A 16,604-nucleotide genomic window follows, 5' to 3' on the forward strand; every position below is an offset into this window, starting at 1 on the left:
ACTGTTATTCTCTGCATCTTCATATTTATTGATTTTAAACTTAAAAAAACAGTAAGAAAGAAAGAAAAGAGTTTAAGCATTAAACTAGCAGGAAAAAAAATACAAAAGCAAATAATTACATACAGTCAGATACATGTAGCAATTTAAAGTTGTTTTATATCCTCTTAAAAGTAAATGTAATACAAAAAGTCTAAACAAGAATTTTAAATTGATAAAATAAGCCTGAAGTCAAAAACACAATAATAAATTTAAAAAAGCATTATAATAACATTAATTGAAATTATATCTAAAACTGTTATTCTCAGCATCTTCATATTTTTTTATTTTAAACTTAAAAGAAAATAGTGTAAAAAAAAAAGAGTTGAAGCAATAAACTAGCTGGAAAAAAATACTAAAGAAAATAATTACATACAGTCACATATATGCAGAAATTTGAAGTTGTTTTATATCTTCTTAAAAGTAAATGTAATATAAAAAGTTTAAACTAGAATTTAAAATTGATAAAATAAATAAAATAAGTCAGAAGTCAAAAATACAACAGTAAATTTAAAAAAGCATTATAAGAACACTAATTGAAATTATAACCAAAACTGTAATTCCCTGCATCTTCATATTTATTGATTTTAAACTTAAAAGAACAGTAAAAAAGAAAGAAAAGAGTTGAAGCAATAAACTAGCTGCAAAAAAATACAAAAGCAAATAATTACATACAGTCAGATATATGTAGCAATTTAAAGTTGTTTCATATCTTCTTAAAAGTAAATGTAATATAAAATGCCTAAACTACAATTTTAAATTGATAAAATAAATAAAATAAGTCCAAAGTCAAAAACACATCAATAAATTTAAAAATGCATTATGAAAACATTATTTGAAATTATAACCAAAACTGTTATTCTCTGCATCTTCATTTTTATTGGTTTTAAACTTAAAAAAACAGAATAAAAAAGAAAGAAAAGAGTTGAAGCAATAACTAGCTGGAAAAAAAACACAAAAGCAAACAATTACATACAGTTATGTAGTAATTTAAAGTTCTCTTATTTCTTCTTTAAAGCAAGTAACATAAAATGCCTAAACTAGAATTTTTACTAGAAAAATAAAAAAAAGAGTTGAAGTATATATTAATACTAAATTAATAGTATATATTAAGAGTAAATATTAATATTTACAACATATTAATAGTAAAATAATATTTGAAAAATTATTCATATAACTATGAAAACAACAACCATTCTGTAAATAATACAATAGAGAGAAGAAACACCTACTTCTCTTTAATGTGAGACTCTTGCAAAATCAAACAACAAATTCAATTCACTTACTAGAGAAGTTCAAATTTTTAAAAAAAATTAATTAAGCCTGGCATAGTTAAAATTGAAAAATAACACCAATTTGCACCACAATATAATATTAGAAACATTATAAATTAAACATATGACGAGAATACAAATATCAAATTAACATCCTAAAAATCGAGACTCACAAATATGTCATTTCATTATCCTGCGAATAAGATTGGTGATACGTTAAAAAGAGATCAGATAAAAAATATAAGTAGAATAGATTTTTTTGATACAGTTGAATCTCATTAACACGAAACTGCATAACGTGAAATATCGATTTACATGAAACACATTTTTGGTTCAGTGAGTCAACTATCAATTATTGTTGTATTTTATATCTTTAATATGAAATTTTTAATCTGATTATCTCTTAACATGAAAGGTTGCCACTCGAATCTGGAGAAGCAAAAAAATTCCCTCTCTTTTCCCTTTACATATTAAAAATTCCCTGTATTTTCCATGTTTTTTCTCTGTTGTGGAGTGGCAACACCCTGAAAGTATATTGCACTCAAATTTTGGGGGAAATTTGAAACCAGAAAAAAAAGAGAGTAAAATGTTTTACCTGTTCCCTGTAACTGGTGATGGGGAGATCAGGATCGTAGTTTGCGGCTTCATTAAAGTAAGTAGAGTAGATTTGTCTGGTTTCTTCATTATGCAATTCATTGACCGCTGGTCCCTCAGTGATGGCAGTACTATTATCGTCAACATCCTCCAAGGTAGTGAGGCTGACGGTTGAACCGGGCAATTCTAAGGTCTGTCTCCTAGTCAGAAACTAAAGAACAAATTGTCAAATGCTCAGTCTTCAGCATGTGGGAAGGATGCATATGCTACAAAAACTAAAAAATACTAATGACCCCAGTGACATAATTTTTTCAGTTGGTTTTCTCCTCTGCAGAAATTTTTGTTCTATTTTTAATTTACATTTAATACTTTTAAGTTCCACATGGTTTTTAAAATCCTATAATTTTAATACAATATTATTTATTACAACAACTGAATCTCGAAATGAAAATAAGCATTTAGTAATCTTTTTTTGACCAGTCCAATTCGCGTGATTTCTCCGTCGGTTGTTACTGCTACGGATTTCAAGATTTTTTTATTATTTTTTTTTTAATGTGAGGATGATTTACAAAAAAGGAAATGATCAGTGTGGTTTTCACCCTACGAAATTGGAGAATGTCACCCATAATATTAGAATCAAAAAAATATTACATATTCCAATTTTTTAAAAATCATTTTATTAAAAAAGTTTTTTTTTATATTGAAGTTTCGATTAGTTTAAATTAGTAACATGTATACAGTCAGACCTCAATATAAGGTCACCCTAAGAGACATCGCAAAAGTGGCCTTATAAGCGCGGTGACCATTTAACAGATTCATTAGCAGTTCATAATTAAGCACATAAATAGTACACATTATGATTTTTAAAAATGGTAATAGAAACGAAAACAATCGGTCATAAATTAAATATTTAAGTCTCTGAATTTTATTGAGTTTTTAATAAAGAATTAAAGAAAGTTAGATTTTTAAAAAAAATTTAAATTTAAAATAAAGCTGTTTACAAAATTCCTCAAAGTGTATATACATACATTACATCAAACATTATTTAAAATAATCATTTATGCAGGTCCGTCTCGTTTTGTAACTTCTCAAAATGTTCCTCTCGTTTGATATTTATTGCATTGAAGCTTTTCCTTTGGATTACAACTACAGTCTCAGCATCACTGTCATTGTCCACAACTTGTGAAACTTGTAAAACAATTTCAGAAATTGTAGCTTCAGAAGTGGTGGCAATTTCCTCATCAGTCAAACCATATACAGCCTCCCCTTCAATGGCATGGCCACGATTTTCCAAATCTTCCATCAGAACAGATAGAGGAATATCGTCTTTTCCTTCGGTTTTGTCATCCATGATATTCAGAGAACTCACAAAACCTGCATGACGAAAACAATTTTCTATGTATGTGGTGGACACCATGTTACGCCTCAGATAAAAATTACCTTATAAGCGATAACGATTTTTAAAACTTGACCATATATCCGATTATCTGTAACAAATAATTCCTATTCAGTCAACTGGGACTTTGGAAAAGTGACCTTATATGCGGTTGACCTTATATCAAGATCTGACTGTATTTGTTATTACTAAAAGTATCTTGAAGAAAGATATTGTTAGTACTAGAGAGGTAAGTCGAAGAAAGACTGAAAAAATTCTGCCAACACAATTTTTAAAAAAGCTTTAAGTTCTAAATTTCAACATACTTGTTCATTCTTTTCTTTATCCAGATACTTTTTAACATAATCAGTTCCTACTTTTCTCCATCTGAAATTAACAATAATCATAGTTATGACATTTGAAGAAAAACTCGTACATTACATACGTAACAGGATTTTTATCTTAATTAACATTCTTAACATACAGACCAACAATCTGTTACGCTTTATATGGAGGGTGTTTTCAATATGAATTTAAACAACAATCTAGAGCTCTAATCTAGAGTTTGAACAGCTCTACTTCTGGTCAAAAAGTATACAACTGCTTACTACAGATCTGCTAGGCAATAGTTTCAAACAGATAATTTCGTTTTTAATGAAAGAAAGCAATTATACAATTTCCGAGCTCAAATCTGCTGTATTTCATAGATACTAATGCAGGGTGCGTAGCCAAATCTTTCAGCAAAAAATAAGCACCTTTTAAGTACTTTTTAAGCACCAAAGAAATATTTTTAAGCACTCTATACATTAACACAATGCAAAATAATTTTCAAATACTACAGAATCATGATAAAATAACCAGTTTCTGACAAAAAAAACCCCCTCTTTTCTTGGTTATATTAGCCACCATAAAAGATCGAGAGATTTTTCGGTTCGATATCCAAAGGTGGAAAATGAAGCCTGAAATGGAGAATATCTTGCAAAATGCAATAGAGTTGCACACGAGAGTGCAATAATCTCACCGAAATCAGCTCAGTAGACGCACATGCGCACTCAGAAGAATTTTATCAAACTTGATTTTCATACGCTATGAACCGACGGTACGCCGAAATAGATGGTGGTTGAATGAATTATGAAAATGGTGAATAGAACAATGTAAAAAGCACGCTTTTGCATAATACGTGGCGAAAATGGACAAGGTAAAGAAATAAATTTCATTTTCAAAAAGGGAAAATTAAATACTTTTTAAAAAGACCCAATGACAAAAGTACCTTTAAGGGCTTTTGAAAACCAAGTTCGAAAATAAGCACCTTTAAGCGCTTTTTAAAAGTATGCACCCTGTAATGATATTAAGTCATTCTGGCGAGTTTGAACTGAAAATTTGTGTCAGTTAGGGATATATTGCTAAAAAAAGGGTGACATGGTTACTAGATTTAGAAAGAACTCGCTTTTTTGGCAGTCCTCATTTGACCACTTTTGCCTCATTTATTACTGTTTGTTTTTGGTGCAAGCCATGCATCGTCATATGTAGTGTCTGAATATTGTTCGAGTGGATTTACAAATAATCATGGAGGCTTAAATTTTGAAGTTCGCATAGTGTTAACAAGGTAAGAAGTGTTTTATAACAATTCCTTTATTGAATGACAATTCTTAGGTCTTCAAATGATGATTCTAATAACGACCCTTCTTTTAAACACAAATAATAAATCGGGTAACAAATACACGTATAAAAAAGAAATTATGCATCTCAAAACACAATCATGTTGTGAGTCAAAATGTTTCAAAACACTCTTATGACCCAACCTTAAATTTACTCATATCAATTTATTTAAAATAAACATTTTCATGGGATGTGTCAAAAACATATTTCAAGTTTACTTAAAGCTCGTACAGATTCCCATTAGCAATCATACTTAAAATTATTACGAAAAAATTAAACTTATTAGAATTGTAAGAGAGTTCACACTTTTTGTAATAACTGGATTTCCACTCAAATCTGGAATTCCCTGTATTTTCACTTTACATGTTATGCATTAAAAGGAAACACAACAATTACTGTGTCAGCTATATTGGGCTAACTATACTTATTAGTTTTAATTGCTGAAAAAACTTAGAGGAAAAGGAACATACTTAAATAATGCTATCAGGGATCTGTTTAGAAGAAATTTGAGTCCGTTAACGAATCCTTCACGAAATATCATTTCATAAAAACGAACCCTTCACAAAATATTTTAACTTAAAAATGCACCCTTCATCAAATAATTTATCTTTTAATCGGACCCTTCACAAATTTGTTTATCTTCATTATTGTTTTGTTAATCGAATAAACCCTTCCCAGGAAGGAAGGGAGAAAGAAAGACAAATGTAAAAGAACTAAGTTTTGTCTTCGGCAGATGCTTCTTCCTTTATTCGTCCAAAATGAATATTCTGCGTTCAGCAGTATAGGCTTAATACCAAATATTTGTATGTTACATCTCTAATTTAGTAGCAGCAATTGCTGTTTATTTTTTAAATTTTAATTTTTTTATTATAATTTTACAGTGTTGAGCATAATCTTGTACCTATTTGCAATTTAAAAACTCCTTGATAAAGCATTTTTGCAACAACAGGACCCTATTTACACAAATTCACAAAAGCAGGACCCTGGTTGAAAGAATGTAAAGACAGGACCTTTCACAAAATGTCTGGACAGACCCCTGACTGTGCTATTGTGTCAGCTATATTGGGCTAAATACAGAGCTCATTCTAGGCAGGGTAAACAGGGCGCAGCACCCTCCTGCCCTTTTAATCAAAAGAATCCACCCTGTTGCCCTGAAATAAATTAGTGCCCTGATGTAATAGACTCCATACCCTTTTTTCCCTTTCTTTCCTCAACCCTTCTTTATTTCCCCCCAAACTCTACAATAGATTTCTTAAACTTTTGTTATTTTCATCTCTTTTTATTTAGTTTGTCCTTGTTGTCAATCAGGGTTGGGGTTTTGGACGTCCTAAACTGGTTTTGGACAGGACACGGGGGTTTTACTGTCTTAAACAGGGTAAAACTGTCCTAAACTGGGTAAAACTGTCCTAAACTGGGTAAAACTGTCCTAAACTGGGTAAAACTGTCCTAAACTGTCTTAAAACTGTCCAAAACCTTGAACGATGGTAAAAGGTAAAAATTCTATAGATGTAACCATTGTACACATAATAATTACATGTATCAATAAATATTTGATATTTTTTATACAATTTACTATAACTTGGTAAAGAAAATAATGTAATATAATAGGAAAAGGTTAATAATTTTTGAAGCTCCACAATTCATTGAACAACAAAAGTGAATACCTAATCCTTTAAATATAAATATGCTTTTAATACTGATAAATAATATTTTTACATAAGGATAAATATGGCAATATTAAAAAATAATAATTTTTCTCAAAAAAAAATACTAAATTTGTTCAAAAATTAACCTTTTATTTTTCACAATATTTTTTTAAAAAAATGTTATAATTTCTGCATTACAGAATGATAAAAAAGACATCTATTTTTAAAAAAAATTGTTTTTAAATATAAATATATTAGTTTAAATTGAAAATACAAAATAACTGAAAAATGTATTAACAGGTTTGAAGGGCATAACATCAGATTCAGTTACTGACACTGGTGATGTATTACCACTATGCTAAAAGAATTGAACATGAATGAACAGCATTCTTGAATAGTACTATAGGTAAATAAACCTGTTTATGACAAACCAAGCACTTAGTCCCTAATAGCTTAGCCTGTATGGCAAGGTCCAACTTCAGTTATGTACTATTGAATGAGAGGACCAATTGAACTTGATTACTGATTAATCTTCCTTTGTTTAAATTGAAGAGTCAAACAATATTAATAAAACATTATACTTTTAATAACAAATATTCTCTAGTATATTTAATTATCAATATGTTAATAGTTCTATGTTTATTTTACCTGTTAAATATTGTCCAGATAAAATTGTGACATAATTTGAGTAAAAGGGTTTTGGGCAGTTTTGGGCAAAGGGGTTTTGGGCAACACGGTTTAAACCGTGGATTAATCCATTCTGTCCTAAACCTTGCCAACCCTGCTGTCAATACATAGATTTATATGGTAAAGGAAAAATAGCCATCACACCCCCTTGTCGCATTTGTCTTTGAAAGTTTGCAGTTACTTCCACTATCATTAAATCATAACTACAGACACTTAAGAACATACATTTATTATTTTATTAATATATGCATGCATTTTAAATAAATTACTAAGCTAATTAGCTCATTAACTCGATATATATGTTAATTTATTAATAAAAATTAGTAATTAATATGATTGCTTTGCTACTTTTAGTATAAAGTAAAAAAAAAAAATTTCTTTTACTAATTGACAATGTTTTTTAATAGAATGTGTAAAACCCATAGAAAGAAATTATTGCCTTTTTAGAATAATAATGCCCCTTTTTTAAACTTTTGCACCCTGCCCTTTCTTCTGCCTAGAATGATCTCTGCTAAATATACTTATTTTAATTGGGGGAAAAACTTTGAGAAAAAAGAACAGCAGAACATACTTCAATAATCTTATAGTAAATGAAATAGTTAAGTATAACTGAAATATCATCCTCAAATATCCCATAGATTACGCTTTGAATGGTCCAACATTTAAAAGACAAAAATAAGCAACAAAATTCCCTGTATTTTTCTAGTTTGTAATTAAAAAATAAAAATTCCCCGCATTTTTTTTCTATTATTTCGGGTAATTTTTAAATTCCCTGTATTTTCCAGGTTTCCCCTGTTTGTCCCCGGGAGTGGCAAACATGAATAAGCGACTGAGATACACACCCAGAACTGGTCCCTGACAGTTTTTGGAAGATTATCTCTGCTTGCATTCTACAACTAGTCGTACAATGCAAGTACTGAATAGTATACTCATTTTTGTGGCAATTATTTTACAAATTTAACAAAATTATCTCTGCATTCATTTATTTTAATGGATTTGTTTTTTTAAATTTCTCTTTCTAAATTTCGGAATTAAAACTAAATTAACTTTTATTTGTTGATAGCTGTTCCTTTAACTGATAACTTTTGTTTTTCCTGTTCCTCCTAGATTTCATATATTTCAGAAAATTCCCTAAAAATGAGTAAGTTTCCTAAATAAATCCCTTCAGAAATGGAATTTTTGAACAGATTACAGCTTGCTTGAATATTAAAATGTGTATCACTAATACATAATGAAGCGAGCCTCATTTATAAGAATCAGTTTAAAACTTTTTTTTCTTCTAAAATGTTTATTCTTATTCAGAACTACCTATTTAAATTAAGAAATCTTTTAAATATCTTTAATGAATTAAATACCTTTTACTATTCAAAATTATGCGTAAACATAAACATTTCGAGTTCATTTAATGTCAATCATACCTGGAAAATATTGCAGTTTTTCTGTTTTGATGACTGTAAAATTCCCTATGTGAAAAATATTTAGCACATTATGCAGCAATTATCATGAAATTTATAGAATTTTGTAAAATCCACTGGATTTTTTCCTAGTCATGTTTGTTTAATAATGAAACAAATCTTTCATTTTTATATATTTATCATAAAGAATTTTAACAAAACAAAACACAACATTCTATCCCTTAATAATCAAATAATGGTTATTAAAATAACTTACTGCGGAATGGTAGGACGTGGCGGAGGAAACTGCTGCATATTATTGATGCCAGTACCACCTGTTGCAGTGGGTGCCACATTTAAATCTTCCAACTGGGCATTTAGGTCAAAAAAAGAATTAATATGGTCCAATGTGATGGACATCTTTACTAGAAATAGAAAAAGAATTTTAATACTAGTTTTTAATTAATCTACAAACTACAAAATAATACAATTAGTTTATAGAGTATAAAAGATAATACAATTAGTCTTCAATATAATACAATTAGTCCATAGACTAAACAGGATATAACCTACAGTGTTCATTCTAAACAAAGTCGGCCCTTTTGATGAAAGATTTACTCTTTTGAGCCTATAAACCAGGGGTCCCCAACCCTAATTGTTTATTGCTAGTATTAAACATGTGTGCTTATTGATTGTTTTAAAATAAATAAATTTGTTTCTTGAAAATAGCCTTTAAATGTTTATTTGTAAAATATTATTAAATTGTGTCCTATTGAATTTTGGAGAAAAAAACTTTTTTTCCTGGAAATTAAATAATGCATATGTTAATATTCTTTTGACATTTATGAAAAGAAATTTTATCATTAGTGCGCAACTAATGATCGTGTTATTAATACACGAGTCCATAATAATTTCACACAATATCATGATAGATTTGTTTTGTTTTTTTCAGTGAAGTGGCTTTCTAAATTTCGTTATTTAAAATTATTACAATACTGTGATTTCCAATTTAAGTACTCACTTTTCGAGACACGTTCAATTCACTACAAATCATTGCATTTTTCACGTAATTTTTAAACTCTGATGTTTTGTATTAAAACGACATTATCATAACACATAAATTTCAATTTCACCTTCTTCAGGTAAAATTGAATTTTATGTGTTCTGACAATGTGAACAACACATAAGATTTCCAGATTTGAGTGACAACCATGTCCAGGAAATAAACACTGTACACGGTTGTCACTCAAATCTGGAAAAGAAGTCCCCCGTGATTTCCATACACAATACATAAAGAGGAAACACAAAATAACTGTGCAAATGTGTGATCTTATATTAAGATAACTAATACTAGTTTCAATTGCTGGAAAAACTTAGAGAAACAGAGAAATACATAAAAAAAAAAATTTATGATACAGCAAATTAAATAGTATAGTACCTACAGCTGAACTATCTTTAAATCTTAATTTGCACATTGAGAGGTCAACATTTTGTAAAAGAAAAAAAAAATTCCCTGTATTTGCACAGTTTAAAATGAAAATTCCCTGCATTTTCTCTCTTAATTTAGGTGATTTTTTAATTCCCTGCAAGGCAACCCTGCAGGGAGTTGTCCTCCCTGCATTGTCTTCTCCCTTTACTCATACCTTCCCCCTTGTCATCAGGGGTCAGTCCAGACATTTTGTGAAAGGTCCTGTTTTTGCAAAATTGTGAAAAAATTACTTGTAATTTGTGAATATAATATAAACGTTAAGTCACATTCTTTCAACTTTCGTGAATTTGTGCAATTAGGGTCCGGCAATTGCAAAAAACTTTTTCGAGAAGTTTTTAAATTATAAATAGATACAAGATTATGCTCAACACTGTAAAATTATAATTAAAAAAATTAAATTTTCAAATATAAACAACAAATTGCTGCTACTAAATTAGGGATGCAACATACAAATATTTGGCATTTAGCCTACACTGGTGAAAGCAGAATATTAATTTCAGACGAATAAAGAAAGAAGAGTCAGCCGAAGACAAAACTTAGTTCGTTTACATCCGCCCCCCCCCCCCGCAAAGGGTTTATTCGATTAACAAAACAATAATGAAGATAAACAAATTTGTAAAGGGTCCGTTTTTAAGTTAAAATTTTTTGAGAAGGGTTCGTTTTTATGAAAAGATATTTTGTAAGGGTCTGTTAATGGACCCAAATTTCTTCTAAACAGACACCTGAGATCTCAGCAAAAAATTTATGACAACCATTTTTGCTCTAGGGATTTTAAATATTGAATGACAAAAAAAAATATATATATATATTCTTGGAAACAGAACTAACTAGAATCCTGTCATGTGTTTTATTAGTAATAATTACAGACTATCAGACTAATTTTTTACAATAAATTCTATATCAACTAAAGAGCGCTTTAAAATTAAATATCAAATATTTGGCTTAATAAAGAATTTTTTAAATTTCACATAATTTACAAAAATCAAGTTACTATGCGAAATCAATGTCGCTTTATTAACATTTCCAAAAAATTGAGGACATTTTTACTTTTTCAAAAAGCACCTCAGGGAAGCAGGGGTGATTGTGAACAAAAGTCGAAATTCCGGAAAATTTCTTGAGTTTAAAAATAAAAAAAGTTTAAATTGAAAAAAATTTAAAACAAGGTTTTTTTCCTTTTTCTGAATATTTCTTAGTTTACTTAAAATATATTTGAAATTTTACACATACCTGGAGAAGTCATTAAAATTTACAAACATGTCTTTCTTTCTTGAGTTTATGATTATAATAACTATTTACTGATAAAAAAAATGAATATTAATCATGAATATAAGCTTATAAAGTATCTCTCTTTCTCTCCCTTACAAACAAATAAAATAAACTGAGTTTTTAAGTTCCACCTTTGAAAATTTGATTTCCGGAAACTTCGGTGATCAATGATTTTTTTTAAACGTCTGGACCTTCGATCTCCAGTAACTCCAAGATCACTGTTACCGAAAAGTCCGGATTTTTTCCAGAGCACAATCAGCCCTGGGGAAGTTCCCCTCTGAGGCTATTTCTCTATTGTGATCTGCCATGCTAACTACAATAGCCGAGGTGCCACATTTTTTAATAGGGAATATTTAAGAAGATGAAAAAATGTAGAAGTTTACAGGGATCGGAAGTTGCCAAGACTTAGGGGGGAAATTTACCATGGGTCCCAAACTTCCAGCCCGACCTAGAGCTAAGTTAACCCTCTTGGCGTTTCCCCTCTCTCCTAGTTTCTTACTTCAAGCGGCAGACACATTTTAGAAAGATGCTACCTTATGTGTCGAGGGTCGGACAAAAGGTATGCTTTCCCCCTTCTGCTTCAATTTGGCTAAAAGGGGTGATTATCGGTCTAGGTGGTCAAGGAGGGTCAAGACAGTTTGATGGATGAATTGTGTTTCGTGATTCACTTTTCTGAAAGTAATTGTTAAACTTCATACAATCTTGCACTTTTCTCTGAAATATCAAGCAATTCTTTCGTTCTGATAAGATAATTACTTTCAGGTTATGTTACATTATTTCTTGTCCTTAGCTTTTTCACAATGATATAGTTGAAATATAACATCAAAGGAATGTTCAATGAAATGGAGCTGAATAGATTCTTGTGATTGATAATTTTTCCTTCCTGTTTCCTGTGATTTCTTTTATTTCCCAGATACATTTGGGGCAACCGTCTAAGTTTTTTATTTTAAAAAATGTGTGTGCATTTTAAATTGCCTCATTTCCGAATTCAAAGTACAATTTCGTTGATATACATGCTGGTAAAAAGTCATATTTATCTCTTAAGTATATTAATGATATTTTTAAATTGAAAAAAATAATTAATGAGTATTTTTTCAATAATGTTCGATTAGAAAAATAACTGCTGTTTAATAGATATTATTTATTTAATTCTCGTTTTATTTCTCTTTTTCTTTGAAATTAAGTTAAAGCTTTTGCTAAACGCTGCTGTTCTAAAGATTGAATATTGTTAAAAACGTACTTAAAACTTTTTAATGTACGTTAAAATTTAAATAGTGCTCGTATTGAATTTCAAGTTATTTGGATAATTTATTCTTAATTCGTCTTTTAAATATTTAAGTAAAAGCTGTTCATATAACATTTTACAAAATTGACTAAAAATATAAATTTACACTAGTTAAGCAAAACTGCATTTTTTATTGTAAATTTTCTTATTTTATTTTATAGGGTAATATCAATAATAAAGCTTAAAAAAATTCGTAACCTTATGAAATTTTACATACAAAGAATAAATATCAGTACAGGAATTGTTGCAAGAATATTATTTTACAAGTTAATACAGTACAGAACCCGTTATCTGGAAATCAGAAAACCGGAACGAAATTCGATAAATTTTTCCACCATTTTTAGAAACAAAAATTTTTTTTCTTCGTAAGATTTTAGGAATTTTCCTTCTGTTTTGAAAGATGTTTACCTTACCATCATTTTGGAAATAATCATTAGTGTATTACTCCATCGTTTTTTCTTCTTTTTAAGATTATTTCTAAAAAAAAATTTTTTTTTTAGTTGGGTTTTTTAACAATAAAAAAACGGCTTTTTGTAGCGATTCAGAAAACCGGAAAAATCAGTTATCCGGAATAGCAATGGTCCCGATCGTTCCGGATAATCAGTTCCCTACTGTATAATGATTCTTTGTAGCTTTGTCCATTGCTTTTAAATTCAAAGGAATGATTTTAACAATATAGATCATGCAATGATATATATTTCGAAAAAAAAAATCTTGTGGAAGTAACAGAATTTAAATATACAAAAATAAACGTAGTTATACAAAAAATTTTCAGTAGTATTGGTTTAAAATATTTAATATCGAATTTTTTTTTAAAAATTTATCTCTTTGCACCATGTTGCTCCGCGGAATCAGTTATTCCACACTAGTAAAAAATGGCGACTGATAAACACAATGGTAAGTAACAAACAACAATAATTTTTTTCGACTTATATGATATAGTTCGTGAAAAATTGGAAAAATGTGTTAAAAGGACTTCATCACTTTCTCTCCCTATCTGTTAGTAAAAAAAAACGTTCTGCGTTTCTTCTTCAACGAAACAAACTGACAAGAATTAGAACTAATGATTATGACATAAAAATGCTTTGACATAAGAAAAGGTACTATGATTATGCACACCTTTTGCATAGCACCCTTGAGTTTACACACACTTTTATTTGGATTTCGAATGATATTATAGAAAAAATTGTACTTTGAATCAAATTAATGATTTAAAAATAAAACATCTTTTGGAAAGAAAAAAAATCTTGTTTGCAAGTATTCCAACAATTAAAATATATAAAATGAGCAATGATTTTAATATTTTAGTTTAGTTACTGGAATTTTCACAACGATTACTTAAATATTTTAAATATAATCAGTTATACTTTTAAAAAAAATCATTTTCTTTAAAATGTATATCTAAATGTATGTATATTTAAAATGTATTTGAGTGGAATTAAATATTTACATTTATTTTGTGGACGCGAAAAAAATATTTAGTTTATTATAACTCACTTAGTTATTTGGAGTTTTAACAGCTTGCACATTTTTTTATTATTATTTAATAAGGAAATTTGAGTTTATTATTAAACTTACTTATCATTACTGCAATATGCTGCATTTATATATTCACATGTATGAAAAATGCATTTACTAATGAAAAGAATTTCGATTTTTTCTCTATCCATGAAAATGCTTTAATATCATTAAACTAAAGTACAAATAAAACCAGTGTTTTGAGTGATGGGATTTTTAGAAAAATGCCGAGAAAGTCTTTAACATTACAGAAAGAGGAGAGAGTGTTTTAAGAGTTAACTTCATTTCCCAGATAAAATTTTCTTTAATTTTTTTGTAAGCAACATAATACTTAAACAAATTATCTAATTTAAATAAATTAGTTAAACAGTTCGAAAAACACGGATAATCCGAAAATTCTTTTTATTAAAGAAAAAGTCAATATCAGTACAAAAAATATAAAAATTACTGACATTTGCAAGCATAACATCAAACTCGGAATTTTCCTTTTTAAAAAATGTGCAATGCGTCTTCGCCATATATCGATACACATATTTTACGAACCGCAGTAGTGTCACCATAATCAAATCCTCCCATATAATCTAATAAAGTTTCCACAGAGCAGCAAAATGAGAAATAGTATTTCATTCATTTACTACATCTACTGCATCAGTTACTATCATCACTATTTGATTTAACAACATAACGATGTCTTCATCAGTCAAATACTGGAAGCTAGGCTCACATGCATCACTTTGAAACCTATCTTCTACATTTTCTTCATCAAGAATTTCGAAACCTTAGATTTCTTTTGCTTGTTCGAGAATACTGTTATCAAATTTTTCTTGGTAGATAAGATCGTGATAGATAACATAGATGATTTTACCTTTGACCATGCTGCTGATATTCCATATACTGCAATCCAATAACGAATATGGCTTCCAAAAATTTGGTAGTGTTATAACTTCATGAATCAAATTTTTTTAATCTTGAAAATGTTTCTCTTTATGTTTTCTGTGTGACTCCGGAATGAGGACGGATAATCCGCAAACCGGATAATCGAGAGTGTACTGTACTACGGAAAATTAGTAATATTAAAAATTCATTAATTAGTTCATTAAATATTCACTTGTATTTAGACAAGAAATAATTTCCTACAATTTACTCTAAAATGAAAAATGCTTTTTCGAAAATTAATTGAAATTTAATCGATTCAAACAGAAATATTCTGGCACAACAGTGAGTGATTTACGATGACAGCTTATACGCCTCTCAATTTGCGAGCAGTAGGAGGTTGAGAGGGAAGGAAATATTCTAGTTGACGTGAGTTGAAATTTTTTTAATCTTGAAAATGTTTCTCTTTATATTTTCTGTGTGACTCCGGAATGAGGACGGATAATCCGCAAACCGGATAATCGAGAGTGTACTGTACTATGGAAAATTAGTAATATTAAAAATTCATTAATTAGTTCATTAAATATTGCACTTGTATTTAGACAAGAAATAATTTCCTACAATTTACTCTAAAATGAAAAATGCTTTTTCGAAAATTAATTGAAATTTAAAAGTATTTCAATAAAGTAAAAAAATTCAATATTTCGAAAGTGTTGGAGAAAATAAAAATGTAATCTGTTTTTTAAAGGTAATCTTTTGGTTTGATTGGGGTTCAAACATGAAAAAGAACGCAAACTATTCACATCGATTCAAACAGAAATATTCTGGCACAACAGTGAGTTATTTACGATGACAGCTTATACGCCTCTCAATTTGAGAGCAGTAGGAGGTTGAGAGGGAAGGAAATATTCTAGTTGACGTGATCGCCGCTCCAGAGCTAGAACGTGAACCCGTGCATACACGGGCAAGCCGCTTTTAGCATAGAAATCATTCCCGTAATATAACGGGCTTGACACCAGGAGGGTTAACAGATAAAAAAGCCAACACGTAATGCCTCAAAAGTCCTCTTTATTGCTTTGATTATAAAGAATCAATCAAGAGTCAGGGTGCATTGCCAAATTATTCAACAAAAAATAAGCACCTTTTAAGCACTCAAATAATATTTTTTGAAGCACTTTAAAAAAATCCCAATTAGGCAGAATTGGAAAGTGTTTGACAATTGACGGTTTTATCTGGTTTTAACCTTCATTTCAAAAACAAAAACTTTCGACATTGTTTTTAGACAACTGTCATAATTTTTTAATCATATAAATCGAATGGCATTTTAATACGCTACGGACTGACGATATGCGGAAATAGATTGGAGTTGAATTAATTGCGAAAACGTTGAATAGAACAATGTGAACAGTGTCTTTCTGCATACTTCGTAGCGAAATTTAACACGGTAAAGGAAAAATCTCCTTTTGAAAAAGGGAAATATTAAGCACTTTTTAAAAACATCCAATGAA

General features: G+C 29.2%; 1 protein-coding gene across 3 annotated transcripts in view; it reads right to left on the reverse strand.

The window, feature by feature from the left end:
* Positions 1-16,604, reverse strand: part of spn-E (tudor domain containing 9 protein spindle E) — a 124,792-nt gene that overhangs the window by 107,559 nt on the left and 629 nt on the right. For all 3 annotated transcript variants that reach the window (XM_087150694.1, XM_087150692.1, XM_087150693.1), the window contains exons 2-4: positions 8,943-9,090; positions 3,606-3,666; positions 1,906-2,115 (exon numbers count right to left, since the gene is read on the reverse strand). In XM_087150694.1, coding sequence (XP_087006820.1) covers positions 1,906-2,115; positions 3,606-3,666; positions 8,943-9,085 — 414 coding nt within the window. In that variant the 5' untranslated portion in view covers positions 9,086-9,090. The remainder of the gene's footprint in view (positions 1-1,905; positions 2,116-3,605; positions 3,667-8,942; positions 9,091-16,604) is intronic.

This window comes from Parasteatoda tepidariorum, chromosome 9 (assembly GCF_982258835.1).
Source record: "Parasteatoda tepidariorum strain Cologne lab strain chromosome 9, Ptep-v5.0, whole genome shotgun sequence".
In the NCBI taxonomy this organism is placed as follows: Eukaryota; Metazoa; Arthropoda; class Arachnida; order Araneae; family Theridiidae; genus Parasteatoda; species Parasteatoda tepidariorum.